Source organism: Haliotis rubra, unplaced genomic scaffold (assembly GCF_003918875.1).
Source record: "Haliotis rubra isolate DU_JTF1 unplaced genomic scaffold, ASM391887v1 Scf1447, whole genome shotgun sequence".
NCBI classification, from domain to species: Eukaryota; Metazoa; Mollusca; class Gastropoda; order Lepetellida; family Haliotidae; genus Haliotis; species Haliotis rubra.
This window is the reverse complement of record NW_025765389.1, coordinates 67,665-84,548: the sequence shown is the minus strand read 5'-3', so window position 1 is coordinate 84,548 and position 16,884 is coordinate 67,665. Positions and strand designations below refer to the sequence as shown.

The window sequence follows — 16,884 nt, the reverse complement described above, 5'->3', positions numbered from 1 at the left end:
GACCGACTGAATATTGAACCAAGTGTAGAAAATCACTTGAGCCAGGTTTTCGTTCATGTAAAGATCATGATGCCATGTTTCTCATAGAGAGGCCAAAACACAGTCTCAAGTCTATAACCGGTTTTAATCTGTATGCACAAAATATAAATATAGAAAACATTAAGACAAAAATATGTCAAAAATCTAAAAATACACGTGAACCAGGCTGGAATGCATATTCACCTATCGCTTTTATGTTGCAGAGTATGTCTAATCGGTGATTATGTATAAAACGGTTCAAGTTCAGAGAATATGACTCCTCAGAGAATTTGTACAATCCCTGAACAGTTCAGGGACTATGTCTCCTCAGAGAATTGTATATAACCCGTTAAATGTTTAACATCTTATAGATATGCAGGAAATATAAAAAATGCCTGTTTCATTCGGGTTATACATAATTCCTGAAGTTTTGAGGTATTCCCCAGAGGTCTTTTAGATATATCTTCCCTGAAATTGCTTTAACATAATTTACAAACAGTTGATGTCATTGTATTTTTAATAACAGAGATTGTATTATGGTCTTTGATGTTCAGTGAGGTAACTTTCATCATATTAGCTGTAAGAGCAATAACAAAATATATGAACGTTGAGTATATGTCTTAAATAGGATTTGTAAAAGTAGCACATGCATGTGAACAGTAGTTACCACTGTAAAACAGAAACGTTACACGATAAACAGTACAACAAAATCCTTGGTTAGAAGCCATATCTCCTTCGAAGAATAGCATTTCTAAAATTGAGGGACAATAAAAGTTGAAAGTTTGTACTGAACGTATTGAGAGAGAGAGGATAATGTAAATCTGTAAATCTTGTACTACTTGTGTACTATGTGTGTAGTATGTACGTTGCATACATTCTTGTAATAGGTGTACTATGTGTGTAGCATACATTCTTGTAATGTGTGTAGTATGTGTGTAGCATACATTCTTGTAATGTGTGTAGTATGTGTGTAGCATACATTCTTGTAATAGGTGTAGCATGTATGCAGCATACACTCTTATGTGTGTAGGATACATTCGTGTAATAGGTGTAGTATGTGCGTAGCATATATTCTTATAACGTGTGTAGTATGTGTGTAGCATACATTCTTAATGTAATATGTGTGTAGCATACATTCTTGTAATATGTGTAGTATGTAGCATAGCATACATTCTTGTAATGTGTGTAGTATGTGTGTAGCATACATTCTTGTAATAGGTGTAGTATGTATGCAGCATACATTCTTGTGTGTAGTATGTGTAATAGCATACATTCTTGTAATAGGTGTAGTATGTGTGTAGCATACATTCTTGTATGTGTAGCATGTAATGTATGTGTGTAGCATGTAATGTGTGTAGCACATTCTTGTAATAGGTGTAGTAGTATGTGTGTAGCATACATTCTTGTAATGTGTGTAGCATGTGTGTAGCTTACATTCTTGTAATAGCATACATTCTTGTAATAGGTGTAGTATGTGTGTAGCATACATTCTTGTAATAGGTGTGGTGTGTGTAGCATACATTCTTGTAATAGGTGTAATGTGTGTAGCATACATGTGGTGTAGTATGTGTGTAGCATACATTCTTGTAATGTGTGTGTGTATGTGTGTAGCATACATTCTTGTAATAGGTGTGCATACATTCTTGTATGTGTGTAGCATACATTCTTGTAATAGGTGTAGTAAGTGTGTAGCATACATTCTTGTAGCATACATTCTTGTAATATGTGTAGTATGTGTGTAGCATACATTCTTGTAATATGTGTGTAGTATGTGTGTAGCATACATTCTTGTAATGTGTACAGTATGTGTAATGTGTAGCATACATTCTTGTAATGTGTGTGTAGTATGTGTGTGTAGCATACATTCTTGTAATGTGTGTAGTATGTGTGTACATTCTTGTAATGTGTGTAGTATGTGTGTAGCATACATTCTTGTAATGTGTGTACATTCTTGTAGTATACATTCTTGTAATGTGTGTAGTATGTGTGTAGCATACATTCTTGTAATGTGTGTAGTATGTGTGTAGCATACATTCTTGTATGTGTGTAGTATGTGTGTAGCAATGTGTGTACATTTCTTGTAATGTGTGTAGTATGTGTGTAGCATACATTCTTGTAATAGGTTGTAGTAATGTAGTGTGTGTAGCATACATTCTTGTAATAGGTGTGTAGCATACATTCTTGTAATGTGTAGCATACATTCTTGTAATGTGTGTATGTATTCTTGTAATAGTAGCATACATTCTTGTAATAGTGTAGTAGTGTGTAGCATACATTCTTGTAATAGGTGTAGTATGTATGTTGTAGCATACATTCTTGTAATGTGTGTATGTGTGTAGCATACATTCTTGTAATGTGTGTAGTATGTGTGTAGCATACATTCTTGTAATGTGTGTAGTATGTGTGTAGCATACATTCTTGTAATGTGTGTAGTATGTGTGTAGCATACATTCTTGTAATGTGTGTAGTATGTGTGTAGCATACATTCTTGTAATGTGTGTAGCATGTGTGTAGCTTACATTCTTGTAATGTGTGTATGTGTGTAGCATACATTCTTGTAATAGGTGTAGTATGTGTGTAGCATACATTCTTGTAATGTGTGTAGTATGTGTGTAGCATACATTCTTGTAATGTGTGTAGTATGTGTGTAGCATACATTCTTGTAATGTGTGTAGTATGTGAGCAGAAGATACATGTAAGTTGCATGTGTATGAATAATTCATATTACCTTATAAATAAGTCTATGCAAATGCGAACTTGTAAATATCTGTGTGTGTATGCATGTATATGGACAATTGTGTATGGTTTGATGAAAGCATTTATGTATACAACGGCAAGCCTATACGTTTGGAAGTGAATGTATAGATTGTGTAGATATTTAGTTAACCAGCTTGTAATTGCTTACCTGAAGATTCTCCGTTGTCCCTAGTTTTTGGGTTGTTCCTCCTATAAAGGCGCATCTTGTATTTTTGTTTCTTTTATTAAGCCATATCATGGTTATGGCTTACTTTATTTTCCTTTCTATTTTCTTTTCATTGTTTCACTCAAAATCATGTTACACAGTGTCAGTTGACCTATACCTACATCAAATTACAACAAACGTATTTACATGTATTAGTTACTTTAGTTCAGTTTGTGTGTGTCTACCTCCATGTAATCACCCACTGGAACCCACTGTCCTACCTGATACGACTATATGTATGATACTTGATTATGGCTGATATTGAGCAGTACAGACAGGCAGTGGGTTCCTTTGATGCAAAACTACAGTCAAAATCTGCTGTCCGATTTATGAAATCCATACACAGTTTTAAGTTCTTGTGTCTCTACAGCACCCAAGTATCTGTAATTGCCTCTCTCATCCTTCTCTGCTGTGGCGATATCCATCCGAATCCTGGGCCGAAATATTTCAGAGACCTTAAAATAATACATTTGAACGTACGCAGTTTGAAAGACAAAACTGATTTACTTGACGCAGAATTTCGATCTTATGACGTTATATGTCTTACTGAAACCTGGTTGCATGCAGACATTCGTAGTGTTGATATAGCAATACCTGGATATCACCTACCATTCAGGAAAGATAGGCAAACGCGTGGTGGCGGTGTCGCGATCTATGTCAAAAGCAACTTACACGCCAAGCATATGGACAACCTTGACACCCCCGGGCTCGAGGCGGTGTGGATACAGATAAAGTGTAAACACCGTTGTTACCTAATCGGATCCGTCTATCGAGCAGATAAGAGCGCGGGGTACTGGGATCTTATTGAGGAATCTGTCGGTAACGCCGTCGACCTGAACATGTATACTATCGTTGTCGGTGACTTTAATATAGACGTCCTTCGGGAAAATCGAACTAAAATTAGATAACCTTCAATCGATGTATGACCTTAAACAGATTATATCGGTACCAACTAGAATTACAGCACATTCAAGTACCTTGATAGATCTGATTTTTGTTTCGAATATTAAAGCTGTAAATGACTCGGGTGTCCTTGACCCTATCTGCAGTGACCATTGTCCGATATTTGTGACCATCAAACAACCAATTCCCCTCCTTATAAATTATAAGAGGAAAGTTTATTACTATTCGTTAGTTGATACTGTAAGCATGAACAAGAGTGTCAATGATATTGATGGTGATATTTTATTTTCTTCCAATAATATAGATAAGATTGCAACCGATTTAACATCCACAATAATGAAAATCTGCGATCAACATATACCAAATAAGACTGTCACTATTAGACCTGCAGATCCGCTCTGGATGACGAGTCAAATACGTTCTTTGATTCGGAAACGTAATCGCCTACATAAAATTGCAAAGAAATGTAACCATCAAACGAAGTGGGCTAACTTCAGATCAGCAAGAAATATAGTTACTTCCGCTATTAGAACTGCTAAACAAATTTTCGTTTCTAAAATTGAAGACTCGGTTAATACCTCGATCGGTACGAAAACGTGGTGGCGTCTGACGAAAGGGTTCATAAAATCACGTAACAATGATTATCAATTTGGGACAATTATCTTTAACGATACAATCTATAATGACCCTGAAGAAATCACAAATGTCTTTAACAATTACTTTATCGCTCAGTCGACTATTGCTGATCCAAATCGAGATTTGCACGATACCGAGTTTCCTTGCAGCCCAAAATTAACTAACATCACTTTAACCCGCGATGACGTCAGAGATATTTTAATGTCACTGGACACATCAAAAGCGACCGGTCCGGATGGGATAGGAAATAAAGTACTTAGATATACCGCAAATAGTCTAACATCCATATTATTCAATTTGTCCCTTAGCCTGTCAATTTTTCCCAGTCCATGGAAAGAAGCATCGGTAATACCTATTCACAAGAAAGATAGCGTACATGAATGTTCTAATTGCCGCCCTGTCGCACTCACATCTTGTTTATCGAAAGTCTTTGAGAAATGTGTATTTAAATATGTATTCAATTTCCTAAGAGATAACGACTTAATGACAAATTTACAATCAGTATTCATGCCAGGAGACTCCACAACAAATCAATTAACCTTTTTTGTACAACTTTATAGCCAAAGCTCTTGACGATGGAAAAGAGGTTAGAGCAGTCTTCTGCGACATAAGTAAGTTAGTAAAATATGGCATAGAGGAATTATTTATAAACTGAAAACCTATGGTATCCAAGGCGAACTATTACAATGGTTTGAAAGTTATTTAGAAAATAGAGTACAACGGGTCGCAATTAACGGCTATAAATCTGACAAGAAAACTGTACTAGCTGGAGTACCTCAGGGCTCTGTCCTTGGACCACTTCTTTTTTCTGATATACATCAATGATATTGTATGTGATGTTGACAGTAACATTCGTCTCTTTGCGGATGACACCTCATTATATGTTATCATAGACGATCCATCAGTTGCTGCTACCTGTCTTAACAAAGATCTAGATAGAATTTCACAATGGGCCCGTAAGTGGCAGGTTACATTTCATCCAAATAAAACCGAAACTACTCAGTTCTCACGTAAAACGAAACCGTCTCTAAAACCGAACCTATTCATGGACGGAACAATCATAAAAGAAGTCAAAAGTCATAAACTTTTAGGATTAACACTCCAAAGCGATTGTACGTGGAATGATCACACCAATGATATTGTACGTAAAAATCGCCCTATAATCAGTTGTCTGAGGAGTTTTAAATACCGATTATCACGTAAAACGTTGGATATTATGTATACATCCTATATCTTGCCAATATTTGACTATTGTTCGCATATTTGGGATAACTGTACTTCTGAGCAATCGTGTACATTAGAAAATTTACATCTTGATGCTCTGAGAACTATATGTGGTGCCGTTCGTGGCACAAGTCATAACAAACTTTATAATGAAACCAAATCTCAGTCCATGCAAGATAGAAGGAATTGCCAGAAGTTAACTTTTTTCTATAAGATGTACAACAACCAATTGCCAAAATATCTCTGTGACCTGATTCCAAACTCCGTCTCCGGAACTACAAACTACAGCTTGAGGAATAACTCTGAAATACAAGGAAGTTACAGTCGCACTGCCTCTTATGCTAAATACTTTTTACCTGCCACAATAAATTTATGGAATGCCCTACCAAATTCCAAAGCGTCATGTAATCTCACAGAATTTAAAAACCTAATTACAAAAACTGAAAATAAGATTTACTTTGACCTTAATTATGACACTCGTTTTTGCCAAATCGTTCACTGCCGCCTCAGGCTCGGATGTAGCGACCTAAACGCCGATAAGTATAACAGACATTTAAAAGACAGCCCTTGTTGTTCTTGTGGACATCAGAGTTAAAACGCCCTACACTATTTCCTCACTTGCCGTAACTATACTCGGATAAGACTTAATATGTATTTTTACACTACCGGTTATAACCTGGATACCATTCTTAAGGGAAACAAAGAACTTACTCCCTGTGTAAACCAGAAAATAGTTGAATCCGTCCACGATTATATAACCAAGACACAACGCTTTAAATGTTCTCAGGAAAATAATTAAATTTACTCAACAACCTTCTCATGATTGATTTATATTTCTACAATGGCTTGTGAGACACACACAACTGTAACTCTCTTATGACTACTTAGAGAATAGTTGTATTTCATGTAATCTGTATATATTTATACATTTAAAAATATTATATTTATGCAATGGTCAGTATCGATGACGTCAAATCCTCCATTTTCATGTTGTATTATATGTTGCATGGGGGCGGTGTTAATATAAGCAGTAATGCTTGTTCACCAATCCCAATTCATCTTCATGAATAAAAATATGTTTAAATCATAATGTAAATCTCTCGGAGACCAACACAAGTGCGGGCTGTACTTTTCACCAAGGACTTCAACTGCCGAGTTCTTGTAGATCTCATGGAGGCAAACAACGGACTGAAGTTGTTACCAGGGTAGAAGTAAATGAGACAAGTGCATTTCGAGTTCTGGTAGCAACGAAGAGCATTGTTTCAACAATTTTTGCCCAAAATGTCTTTGTAATCTGGTTATATAAACAAATGGGCAGTTTGTTCAGGACGTGTCCACATATGTACTTGGCGCGACCTCCAGCAGCAGCTGAAGATACATCTCTATCTTTTCTGGAAACAAGAATTGAGAGAGTAAGGTACATGAGCAGTATGTACTCTATAAAGAATTATGTTACGAAGTAAGCAACCTCATGGCCACCAAAATTTCCCCACTTTTTGCTTTTCTGTTTCATTGTGCATATGAACCGGATTAACAGGGATATACATGATCTGATATCATTTAATATCTGTTTCATATTCAGATACATGAATAAAGATTCAGATTGACAAACCATTTACCACCAGACTGTAAAACAAGAGGATTGACTTGAACCTTTCCATTCTGTGCTGGAGAATATTTCTCTCATATGACGACGTACATGCTTGTGTAGGTGTATGTGCGGCTGCTTGTACTAGCCCAGACTGAAGCTGGTTTTATAGTGCAAGCCCACTGAGATACCATGCCGCAGTGAAGCATGAATACCCCACTCAGACACATTATACTGACTCCGAGCCGACCAGTCCTTGTTGTACCCATTAATGCCGAGCGCCAGGCAGGGATCAACAAGTACCATATTTTAACGTCTTTTGGTATGACGCGGTCGGGGATCGAACCCGACACCTTCCGCTCTCCGGGCGACGCTCTAACCACTACACCACGGAGGCGGTCTCATAACGTTTGAGATACAATCGAACATACTCTTTCTACAAACAAAAGTATAGAGTGTCTTGCTCAAAACTTGTTTGACCAAGATAGCAACATTAAAAAATTCAACATATCTTTACAAAAGGTTTGGGATAAACTTGGATGACATTTCCATGATTGACAAAAACTGTGTCAGATTTTCACCAGAACAACTCCTTTATGCAGGTGAACAACTGACTTAATGCATTTGTTTGTCACGGGTACCACCTATGGGGGACGATGGTGTCACTCACCTGCTCCCTTTTTGTCGGTCTCATATTTTACTAACTTCTACGAGATTTCTAATGATTTCGAAAAGTTAATTTCGCTTGTATCGTTTGAAATGCCATGAATGATTTGTTTCCAAAATGAAGTAATAATGAACAATGCATCACCATACCCACGTGCACAATATATGCACGCGTTAATTTTGCAGCTGGTAATAATGTTGATGTGGCAGAGTGGGTATATTGGATTAAAATAGCATGGCAGCTAATGAACATCCGATGAAAGTTAAAACCTGCTCATGACACACCGAATCAAGCATATATATATATATATATATACTCTTCTATACCTACCAAACCACCTTGGTTTTAAGTTGAAGTAGATGAGAGGGAAATAGATGATGAGACCTCCGACAACGAATGCGACAGCATACAGCAGCTCAACCCGGGGATTATCTACAATAGGTGCCACAACCAGGAACAGACACAACAGCATGAAGATAATGGGGATGAGGATTGGAATCTGAAAGAAGAAGTGAGTGAGATGGATTTAACACGTATGTTTATGTTTATGTCATATGTACAACCACTGTTGCCAAAATGTTAAAGTGTTCTTTAAATGATAAGCAATATATGTAGACTATGAAAACGTAGTTGCTATTACAACATCCTTGTCAGACATTATAAGATTGACATGATTTCAAAAGGAGAACTGATACAAGAATAGGTAACATTTCTTCCAGACTCAATAGGCTTTTTCTAAAAAGTGAAGAAATGCTGGACAATGATTTTTGGAACCCTGAGACATTACGTTTCAGGGCACAAAGAGATCATGTTTGTGTAACATTGAATGCATGTTAGATTATGACAGAGGAAATGTCCTTTCGAACAAGTGAACGAGTCAGTTTGGTTTCACACCGTTTTTTAGCAGTATTCCTTCAATATGATAGCGGGCCACACCAGAATGAGCTTTACACATTGTACCCACGTGGGAAACTGCACCACTGATGCAGCTATTATCATAGCTGTCTTCATTACCATATCACTGCTTATAACAAATTGTCATTGTATCTGTAATATCATTGAAGTTGTACTACCACCTATTTTTGTACTACCATTTTAAGTACTTCACAGTGATTTGTAAACTTAGAAAATATTAGAGTTTAATATTTCACATATCTTGGTTGCTTGTCGGTTACCCACCACTGATTTCCGGTCAGCATATTTTTTCAAATTGGGACTCGACACGTAACAATAAGTTAAACCTGTTTGTTATCTTCATGGTGTAGACTGGATGTATAGATGTACTTGGTACAAAGTCTTTTCGAAACCTTCTGCAACCTGAGTGAGCACTATTTCTAGTACAAACTTTTGGAAACTACGCGAAAGTCTATGTCTTCGGATCATTCGTAGCGTAACGTATAAGACAGCATTACTTGTATTCCTACAGTCATCGGACTCAGCTTTGAAAAGAAACAAGAACGAATATTTATGGTTTTAGCTACCTGAGCAATTGAGTGTGTGAGTGAATGAGTGAGAGAGAGACCAATATTCCAGCAATATCACGGCGGGGGACACCAGAATGGGCTTCACACATTGTGCCCGTGTGGGGATTCGAACCCGGATCTCCGGCGTGACGAGCGAACGCTTTAACCACTAGGCTACCCTACCGCCCACCTGAGCAATTGAGGCGAGAGAGTAGAGTTTAATACCTTTATCCGTTTCGGGTCGTCCTTTACTTTGAACCTCAGTACAATACAGCTTAGAGCACACGCACCATAAAAGACCCAGTTTGTGAAGCTGAGGAACGTGATGAGGCTGGTGATGGTTCCTTGTAGCACCATGAAGATAGCGATCAGCACCTGCAGCCGAGTGGGTTAATGAGTTTAGTTTTACGCCGCTTCTAGCAATATTCCAGCTTTTAGCAATATTCCATGGCGGGGGACACCAGAAATGGGCTTCACACATTGTACCCATGTGGGGAATCGAACTTAATCGTGACGAGCGGACGATTTAACCATTAGGCTACCCCCACCTGCATCCGACCAACAACACACTGGACATGCGGTGGGCTGAGATGAGTGTGAAGGGGTTCAAATTTAAAGGTCACATGCAACCAAAAAATCAAACATAATTAAAACACAATTATCACTTATTCATGACATATAATATACATTGCTTGTTATGAAAAAACATATAAACAAAATTATAAGCGTAAAATCGCAAATCAAAAGTGCAATATTGTGTACTTGGGTTTACTTCCCAAGAAACGAAGCAGCCGGGATACCGAACCCAGTCAGAGCGGGTGGGTGTGCACTCAAGTGTAACGGCTGGTTCATTTTCAGATGCCCTCACGGCTCATTGTGTGTGTGTGTGTGTGTGTATAGAGATGTTGGGTTTTGTAAATACATGCTCATTTTTTGTGTATAACATTTTACAATCAACAGACATCATAACATGTCATGTGTTCAAGTATCACACCTGCCTGTCTGTGTAATTTATGGTGTATAGCCTGATTGGTGTTAAGTTCAAATTGCATGTGGTCAGTGATAGCAGCTGTGTATTGAATATTGTCATTAGCAGACAGGCAGGCAGACACACAGGTGTCAATAAAACAAGACATTGAGTTTTGTCTGTGACAACGACATATCTATATCACAGTTAGAGATTCTGTCAACGCTAAATAATGGCATTGCTTTTAAGTATCGAACTGAGAAAGTGACTCGGTAAGAAGAACGTGTGGTGAAATAGACAAATGAAATTATATAAACAGTTTATTTACTGTCATAACATATAAAAAGCTCGCGCCTGTGAGATATCAACAAAACATTAGAAAAATAGCTCACACCAAAGCCTTCACCGAGTATTCACCGGACAACCCACTTCCAAGCTGCGCGAACCTATTTCACTGCGCACGTGCTATGAGCGCAGCCCAGCTGTTGAAACCAGTTTTCCCTCGAAAAGTCGGGGGAAAATTAGTGAAACGTTTGAACTCCGATTTCGCGCGGGTTTTTTCATCGCGTTATTTTTCAACTTTTTAAGTTGAATTTGCATTTTTGACGATTTGTTTCGGTAAGTCCATTCCGAAAGGTATCAGAATCTGCAAAGTTTTGTTTTACGTTGCATGAGACCTTTAACTATCCTCCGCCATATAGCTGGAATATTGCTGAGTGCGGCGTAAAACTAAACTCACTCATTTAACTATCCTATATTTCAGTCACATTGTGACAAGAGCAAACTGTAAAAGCAAGTACTTTAAATGAAAGTAAAAAGTAGTGTCATTATCATAAATACATTTAACATGAACAAACAAAACATACAAAACACTACTCACTACAACTCACATGACAAATAATTGGGGGCATTGGCGTGTACCTCTTCACATTGATAAATGACAGAAACTCCCACCAATTCCCATCACGGGCTGCAGCAAACTGTATTCTTAGAGGCAGAAAGAGTAAAGGTAGACACATGATACAAATATTTAACTTCATGGACAGTGGATAGGTTACCTTATCAACTGACAACTCGACTATGTAGCAAGAATGTTAAACATGCAATCATACCAGTATCTCTGTGAAAAGAAAGCAGCAAATTCATGTAGGGTGAATATTCTTCAGAAAGGACACAATAATAACCCCTGCCTTATATATTATCTTACCTCACACATAAATGTCGCTTTCTGATTGGCTGAGCGCTCTTCTATTATTTTCAATGTACCCCGCTTACAAGCGAGTAAAATTTCTATGTACCCCGCTGTCAATGGCAACTCATTTGGTACTTGGTGGTAGTAATTCTTTATCTCGAATAACATTGAATCACGTATGATGTACGGAAATTACCGATGTTTTGCGAATGCAAATCGATGGAAGGGAGATAACTCTAAATCTGTTTTTCTTGTCAGCAAAATCTAGCGATGGCTACAGAAAGATTTGTACCGGTGCTTCAAACAATTCAAAATTAACATTAAGGTGTTCGGTAAGATAAATACGTTGTTCACTGGTCCCCCGGGGCCCATGGGTTGATGTACCCTCGATGTTTGTTTATGTTCCGAAGGGCTCAGGGAACATAAACAAACATCGAGGGTACATCAACCTATGCCCCCCTCGTGACCAGTGAACAACTTATAATGTAGCTCTGCCAGAGTACCGAAAGCATATTGCTTGAACAGAACAGAGAGCGTCAACTTGATTTGTGTAAGCTATGGCGACCTTTCGACTAAAAAAACATGCTTTTGTATGTTATACGGCAGTAAACTGGTGTCCAAATCACCCTGCCCCAAAATCGGAGTTCCTCCTTTTTAATGATCTATATGAAAATATGTGCATTTTGAATATGGATCTCTCTGGAGTTGAGGTTATATATTTTGATGACGATTTCAAAGATTAATAATAATAATAATAATAATAATGACATATTCTCCGAAAAGTTCTTGGTGGGTTCGACTAGGCAGCGTTTCCTGGGAGAAGTCCCATTCGCTGTCTGGGCTGCGTGTAGAGGGGGCGAGGGCCCTGAGCTGATGATGAGCCTTACCAGCCTGACTGTGCCAGGATAACCCGAACCCTCTCTGCTGCATATGATCTTTAATCTGTAAAACATAATAATAATAAGGGCCTGATGATGTACGCCTCTCCGTGGTGGGCCTAGATAGGGGAATTTTATTCCCTGAACTAAACGTACATCACCCAGTTAGGGCTGACCCCCCGAAGCTGGTTTTACACTGGGTTACCGAAAGCCAAGGAGAATATCATCATTCAACCTGCGCAGCCCAGTCAGCCTTCCTCCGGTAGTCAAACCAACCTTACTGGAGATGGGACTTGCCCCAGGAGAAGGCACAGCACCCGATCAAGAATATCTTGGTCAAAACGATCTGAAAACCACACTACTAGAGTGTGCAAGAGCGACAGGATGGCCTGCAAATCCACGAATAAACGGCAAGTCGCTTAAGCTGCATTGGGACAATGCCATGCCCATGTATGCTTTCCTGACGGAGCAAAATCTCCGAGATCAATTCCGGCGGCTTAAAAATCTCATGCCCCGTGAGCCAGTTCAGCCCATAACTAGTGCCCGTCAGGAACCTTTGCATGAGCAGAATGCTCAAGTGGCAGCAGACCCAAAACTTCTGATGGACGTCCGTGTTAACCTCTCTCCTCTTCCTGATGGAAACTCTTCCGGCACAGAGCCAGTTGGCCCCGAAATTTCGGATCCTCACTCTTCTTCTTCCTCAGTTGCAGATCTTTCTGAAAATCCTGTGTATATTTTGTTTCATTCTATTTATGATGAAATATCTGATTTACCTTTAGAAAAACGGAGGCCAATTAAACAAATAACAGAATCTTTTCCCAAAAAATGAAATTAATTTATTAAATGACATTATTGATATGAAACTTTCTGTGGACTGTTCATTACATGAAGTTAATTGTTGTGTCTATTCTGCCGCTCGAACCTTGGAGGAACTTCACACAGTTTCCAAAGAAAACACAGCCAATACTAAGAACAATACACCAAAGAAAAAACGGTTTCAAGTGAAACTAACAGAAACTAGAAAATACGTTTCCTGGATAGAGCTTTGCCTGAAGTTAAGATCATCAGGGAATCCTATGTCTAAACGACAAAAGGCAATTTGGAGAAAATTAAAACTGAAATACAAAACAATGAAAGAAAAGATACTTCTCCAAATTGTCGATTCCCTGAAGGCAAAAATAAAGGTTTGGACTGAAAGAAAGAAAAAATGGGAAAAGAAAAATAAATTTATCAAACAAAATAAACTTTTTAGAAACAATGAAAAGCACTTCTACAGGCAACTGAAAACAAAGGGTGATGGTGAACATGACAAACGGCCTCCCATGGATGCCAATGAAAGGTTCTGGAAACAGTTGTGGTCTGTACCTGGCAACAGTAACCTTGAGGCACCATGGGTCCGTGATTATGGCCATGCAATGCATGAGAAGGTAACTAGGTCGTTTGTCTGTTACATCTCACCAGATTGCCTGAAAAGTGTTATAAAAAAGTCCAAATCTAATACAGCTCCAGGGCCTGATGGCATTCGAAACCGGTATTGGAAACTGTTCCCCTGTGACCAAACACCATTACTACACTGTTTCAATACTCTCGTGGACACAGGTGATGTTCCTCCATGGTTCTGCAAAGGTCGCACAATACTTTTCCCCAAGAAAGGAGACTTGACTGATCCCAAAAACTTCCGCCCTATCACATGTTTGAATACACAATACAAAATATTCACAGGGTGTTTGACAAACCTCGTGTCATCTTACTGCTCTTCCAATGATATAATTTACAGAGAGCAGAAGGGAGCAAGAAAGGGATGTTGGGGGTGCAAGGATCAACTTCTTGTACAGAAAATGATTTTGGAAGGGGCTAAAACATATCACCGCAACCTCTCCATGTGCTGGATTGACTACAAAAAAGCATACGACTCTGTCCCTCACGTATGGATTCTGAAGTCTCTTCATTGTATTGACCTCCCTGAGCGACTACTTGATTTACTCAAGTCTTTAATGAGTTGCTGGTCGACTCAACTTGAGATGTACTCGCAAGGGCAGGTGCAGACTTCGGAATCTATTCCAATCAGAAGGGGAATATTTCAGGGGGATTCCTTTAGTCCTTTGTTTTTTTGTCTGTCTTTAAATCCTTTGAGCTTTCTGCTCAATAAAGAGGAGGGTTACCATCCTGGACCTCCTCAGCACAGATCCCTAACACCTCTTACTCATCTCCTTTACATGGATGACATCGAGCTCCTTGCCAAAGGAGATTCCAATCTGAAAGAGCAGGTTCTCTTTGTCGAGTCCTTTTCTAATGATATTGGCATGACATTTGGACTCGACAAATGTAATACTCTTCATTTGAAACGTGGCAAGGTAACTAATGACGGATCGGTCAAGTTACAAGGGGGAGGCGTTTTTGATCATCTTGTGGAAGATCAGGCCTACACCTATCTTGGAATGCAAGTTCGAGACAAGCTCCAGAATGCCCAGATTCAAGACAAACTTCGGGCCGAGTACAAATCTCGTTTAAAGAAAATCTGGAGCTCAGAGCTAACTGCTCGAAACAAGGTCAAAGCCACCAATACTTTTGCTGTGCCAGTCTTTTCTTATTCCTTTGGAGTAGTTGATTGGACAAAACAAGACATCCAGAGTCTTGACCGTCTGACCAGAAGGATCATGTCTGATAACAGAGCCCAAAACCCTCGTTCCTCTCTTCACCGTTTATACATGCCAATCAATTCTGGAGGTCGGGGTTTGATTAATGTGGAGGCTCTTCATGACAGAATTTTATTGTGTACTTTTGCACATATTTATTTATCGGATGATCCTCTAGTGATGTATGTGAAGACTCATGATGAAAGCAAGGAGTTCCACAGCTATTTTAAGCGTGCCAAGGTTGTTGGACAGAATCTGAGATTTGAGGTTGATTTTGTTGATGGTGATGTACTGCTGGACGGTACAGTGATGGGAGTAAACCAGGTGAAGTCCTTCACCAAGTCTGCCCAGAGTCGGTCTTTTGTGGAGAAGCTTTCTGAGAAGCCATTGCATCGTGTGTACATGCAGTGTGTTGAACAGAATAGCAATCCCACCGACTCCTTCGCCTGGATGAAGTCGGCTGGTCTTAAATGTGAAACGGAGGGCTTCCTTTTTGCTGTTCAGGACCAGTCACTTCCCACTCACATTCGCCTAAATGTGATTCTTAAAGAAAATATCAATATGAAATGTCGACTTTGCAATGAATTCACAGAGACTGTCCAACACCTTGTCAGTGGATGCCCTTCCTTGGCACAAACAGCATATCTTAAACGACATGATGGCATGGCTCGCTGCTTTTACTACCGTCTCCGACATGCCTGTGACTTTGACTCCGAGGTCCATCCATGGTACGACCCTGAACATGTCCAGGGCGTCATGGAAAATGATGCTTTCAAACTTCTGTGGAATAGGCCCATATACAGCCTGAGGAGAATTCCAGCCAACAAACCTGATCTTGTCCTTTTTGATAAAGCCAATGAATTTATATATATCATTGAATTTTCTGTCCCTTTTGACACCAATGTGATTGGCAAGATTCAGGAAAAGAATACTAAGTATGCGGACCTCGCCTTTGAAATGTCTCGCTTGCATCCCAAGTACACTGTCGTCAGGCTCCCCATTGTTCTCGGTGCTCTAGGTTTGGTACCTCCTGATCTCATTGTGCCTTCATTGTTAGCGCTATGAGCATACCTAGAGTGATAACAATAAAGGCACAGCACATTATTACCCCGGATAACCCAATCTGCCTGTTAGGCGCTAGAAGGTTATAGTCATATTACTTTTTCCACCGGGTACCCATTTTCCTGTTGGGTGAACAGAGACAATTTTGAACAAACTCTCTTGCCTAAGGTGGGACCATATGTGTCACATGTGCTTCGTTGTGGGGCAGGACTCAAGTCCTAGAAACTCTCAAGAATCAAGCTGCCAAACACGGTCATCCATCCAAGGACTGTCCAAGCACGACGTTGCTTAACTTCAACTGATTCGTGACCTGAGCTTTGAGCAAAGGGAATCTTGTTTTACATTTTGCACATCTTTTCAGCCAAAAGGGTCAGTATCAGCCCTGATCATGTTCAATTCGTATCATACAAAATAAGATTCTTGCATCAACGTATCGAAAGGTTACTCGTATCTCGACAAATAACTTTGTGGTGCATAAATGTTGCTGACTCATAAGCATTACAAACCTTTCTGACATTTCCCATAATGAACTACTCACCGAGAATTTGTTCCCATTCCACCATTAGCGCTGCCGAACACAGACATCATGACAGAGATCGGGATAATCCAGGAGGCTGAACCCAGGACCCTGTCTCCCCAGGTCTGGTTGGAAACAGTGAGTTGGGTTTAACGTTTGCCAGTTTGATGC

The 16,884-nt window shown here is 39.2% G+C and overlaps 1 protein-coding gene across 4 annotated transcripts in view; it reads right to left on the bottom strand.

The window, feature by feature from the left end:
- LOC124269406 (b(0,+)-type amino acid transporter 1-like) overlaps positions 1-16,884 on the bottom strand; it is a 65,738-nt gene that overhangs the window by 37,405 nt on the left and 11,449 nt on the right. Inside the window, exons 9-13 of one of the 4 annotated variants that reach the window (XM_046704410.1) lie at positions 16,735-16,838; positions 11,319-11,415; positions 9,687-9,836; positions 8,329-8,497; positions 6,836-7,134 (exon numbers count right to left, since the gene is read on the bottom strand). In XM_046704410.1, the coding sequence (XP_046560366.1) occupies positions 7,067-7,134; positions 8,329-8,497; positions 9,687-9,836; positions 11,319-11,415; positions 16,735-16,838 (588 nt within the window). In that variant the 3' untranslated portion in view covers positions 6,836-7,066. Of the gene's footprint in view, positions 1-6,835; positions 7,135-8,328; positions 8,498-9,686; positions 9,837-11,308; positions 11,416-16,734; positions 16,839-16,884 lie in introns of those variants that run through there. The other 3 variants (XM_046704412.1, XM_046704411.1, XM_046704413.1) reach the window with 3 other exon arrangements.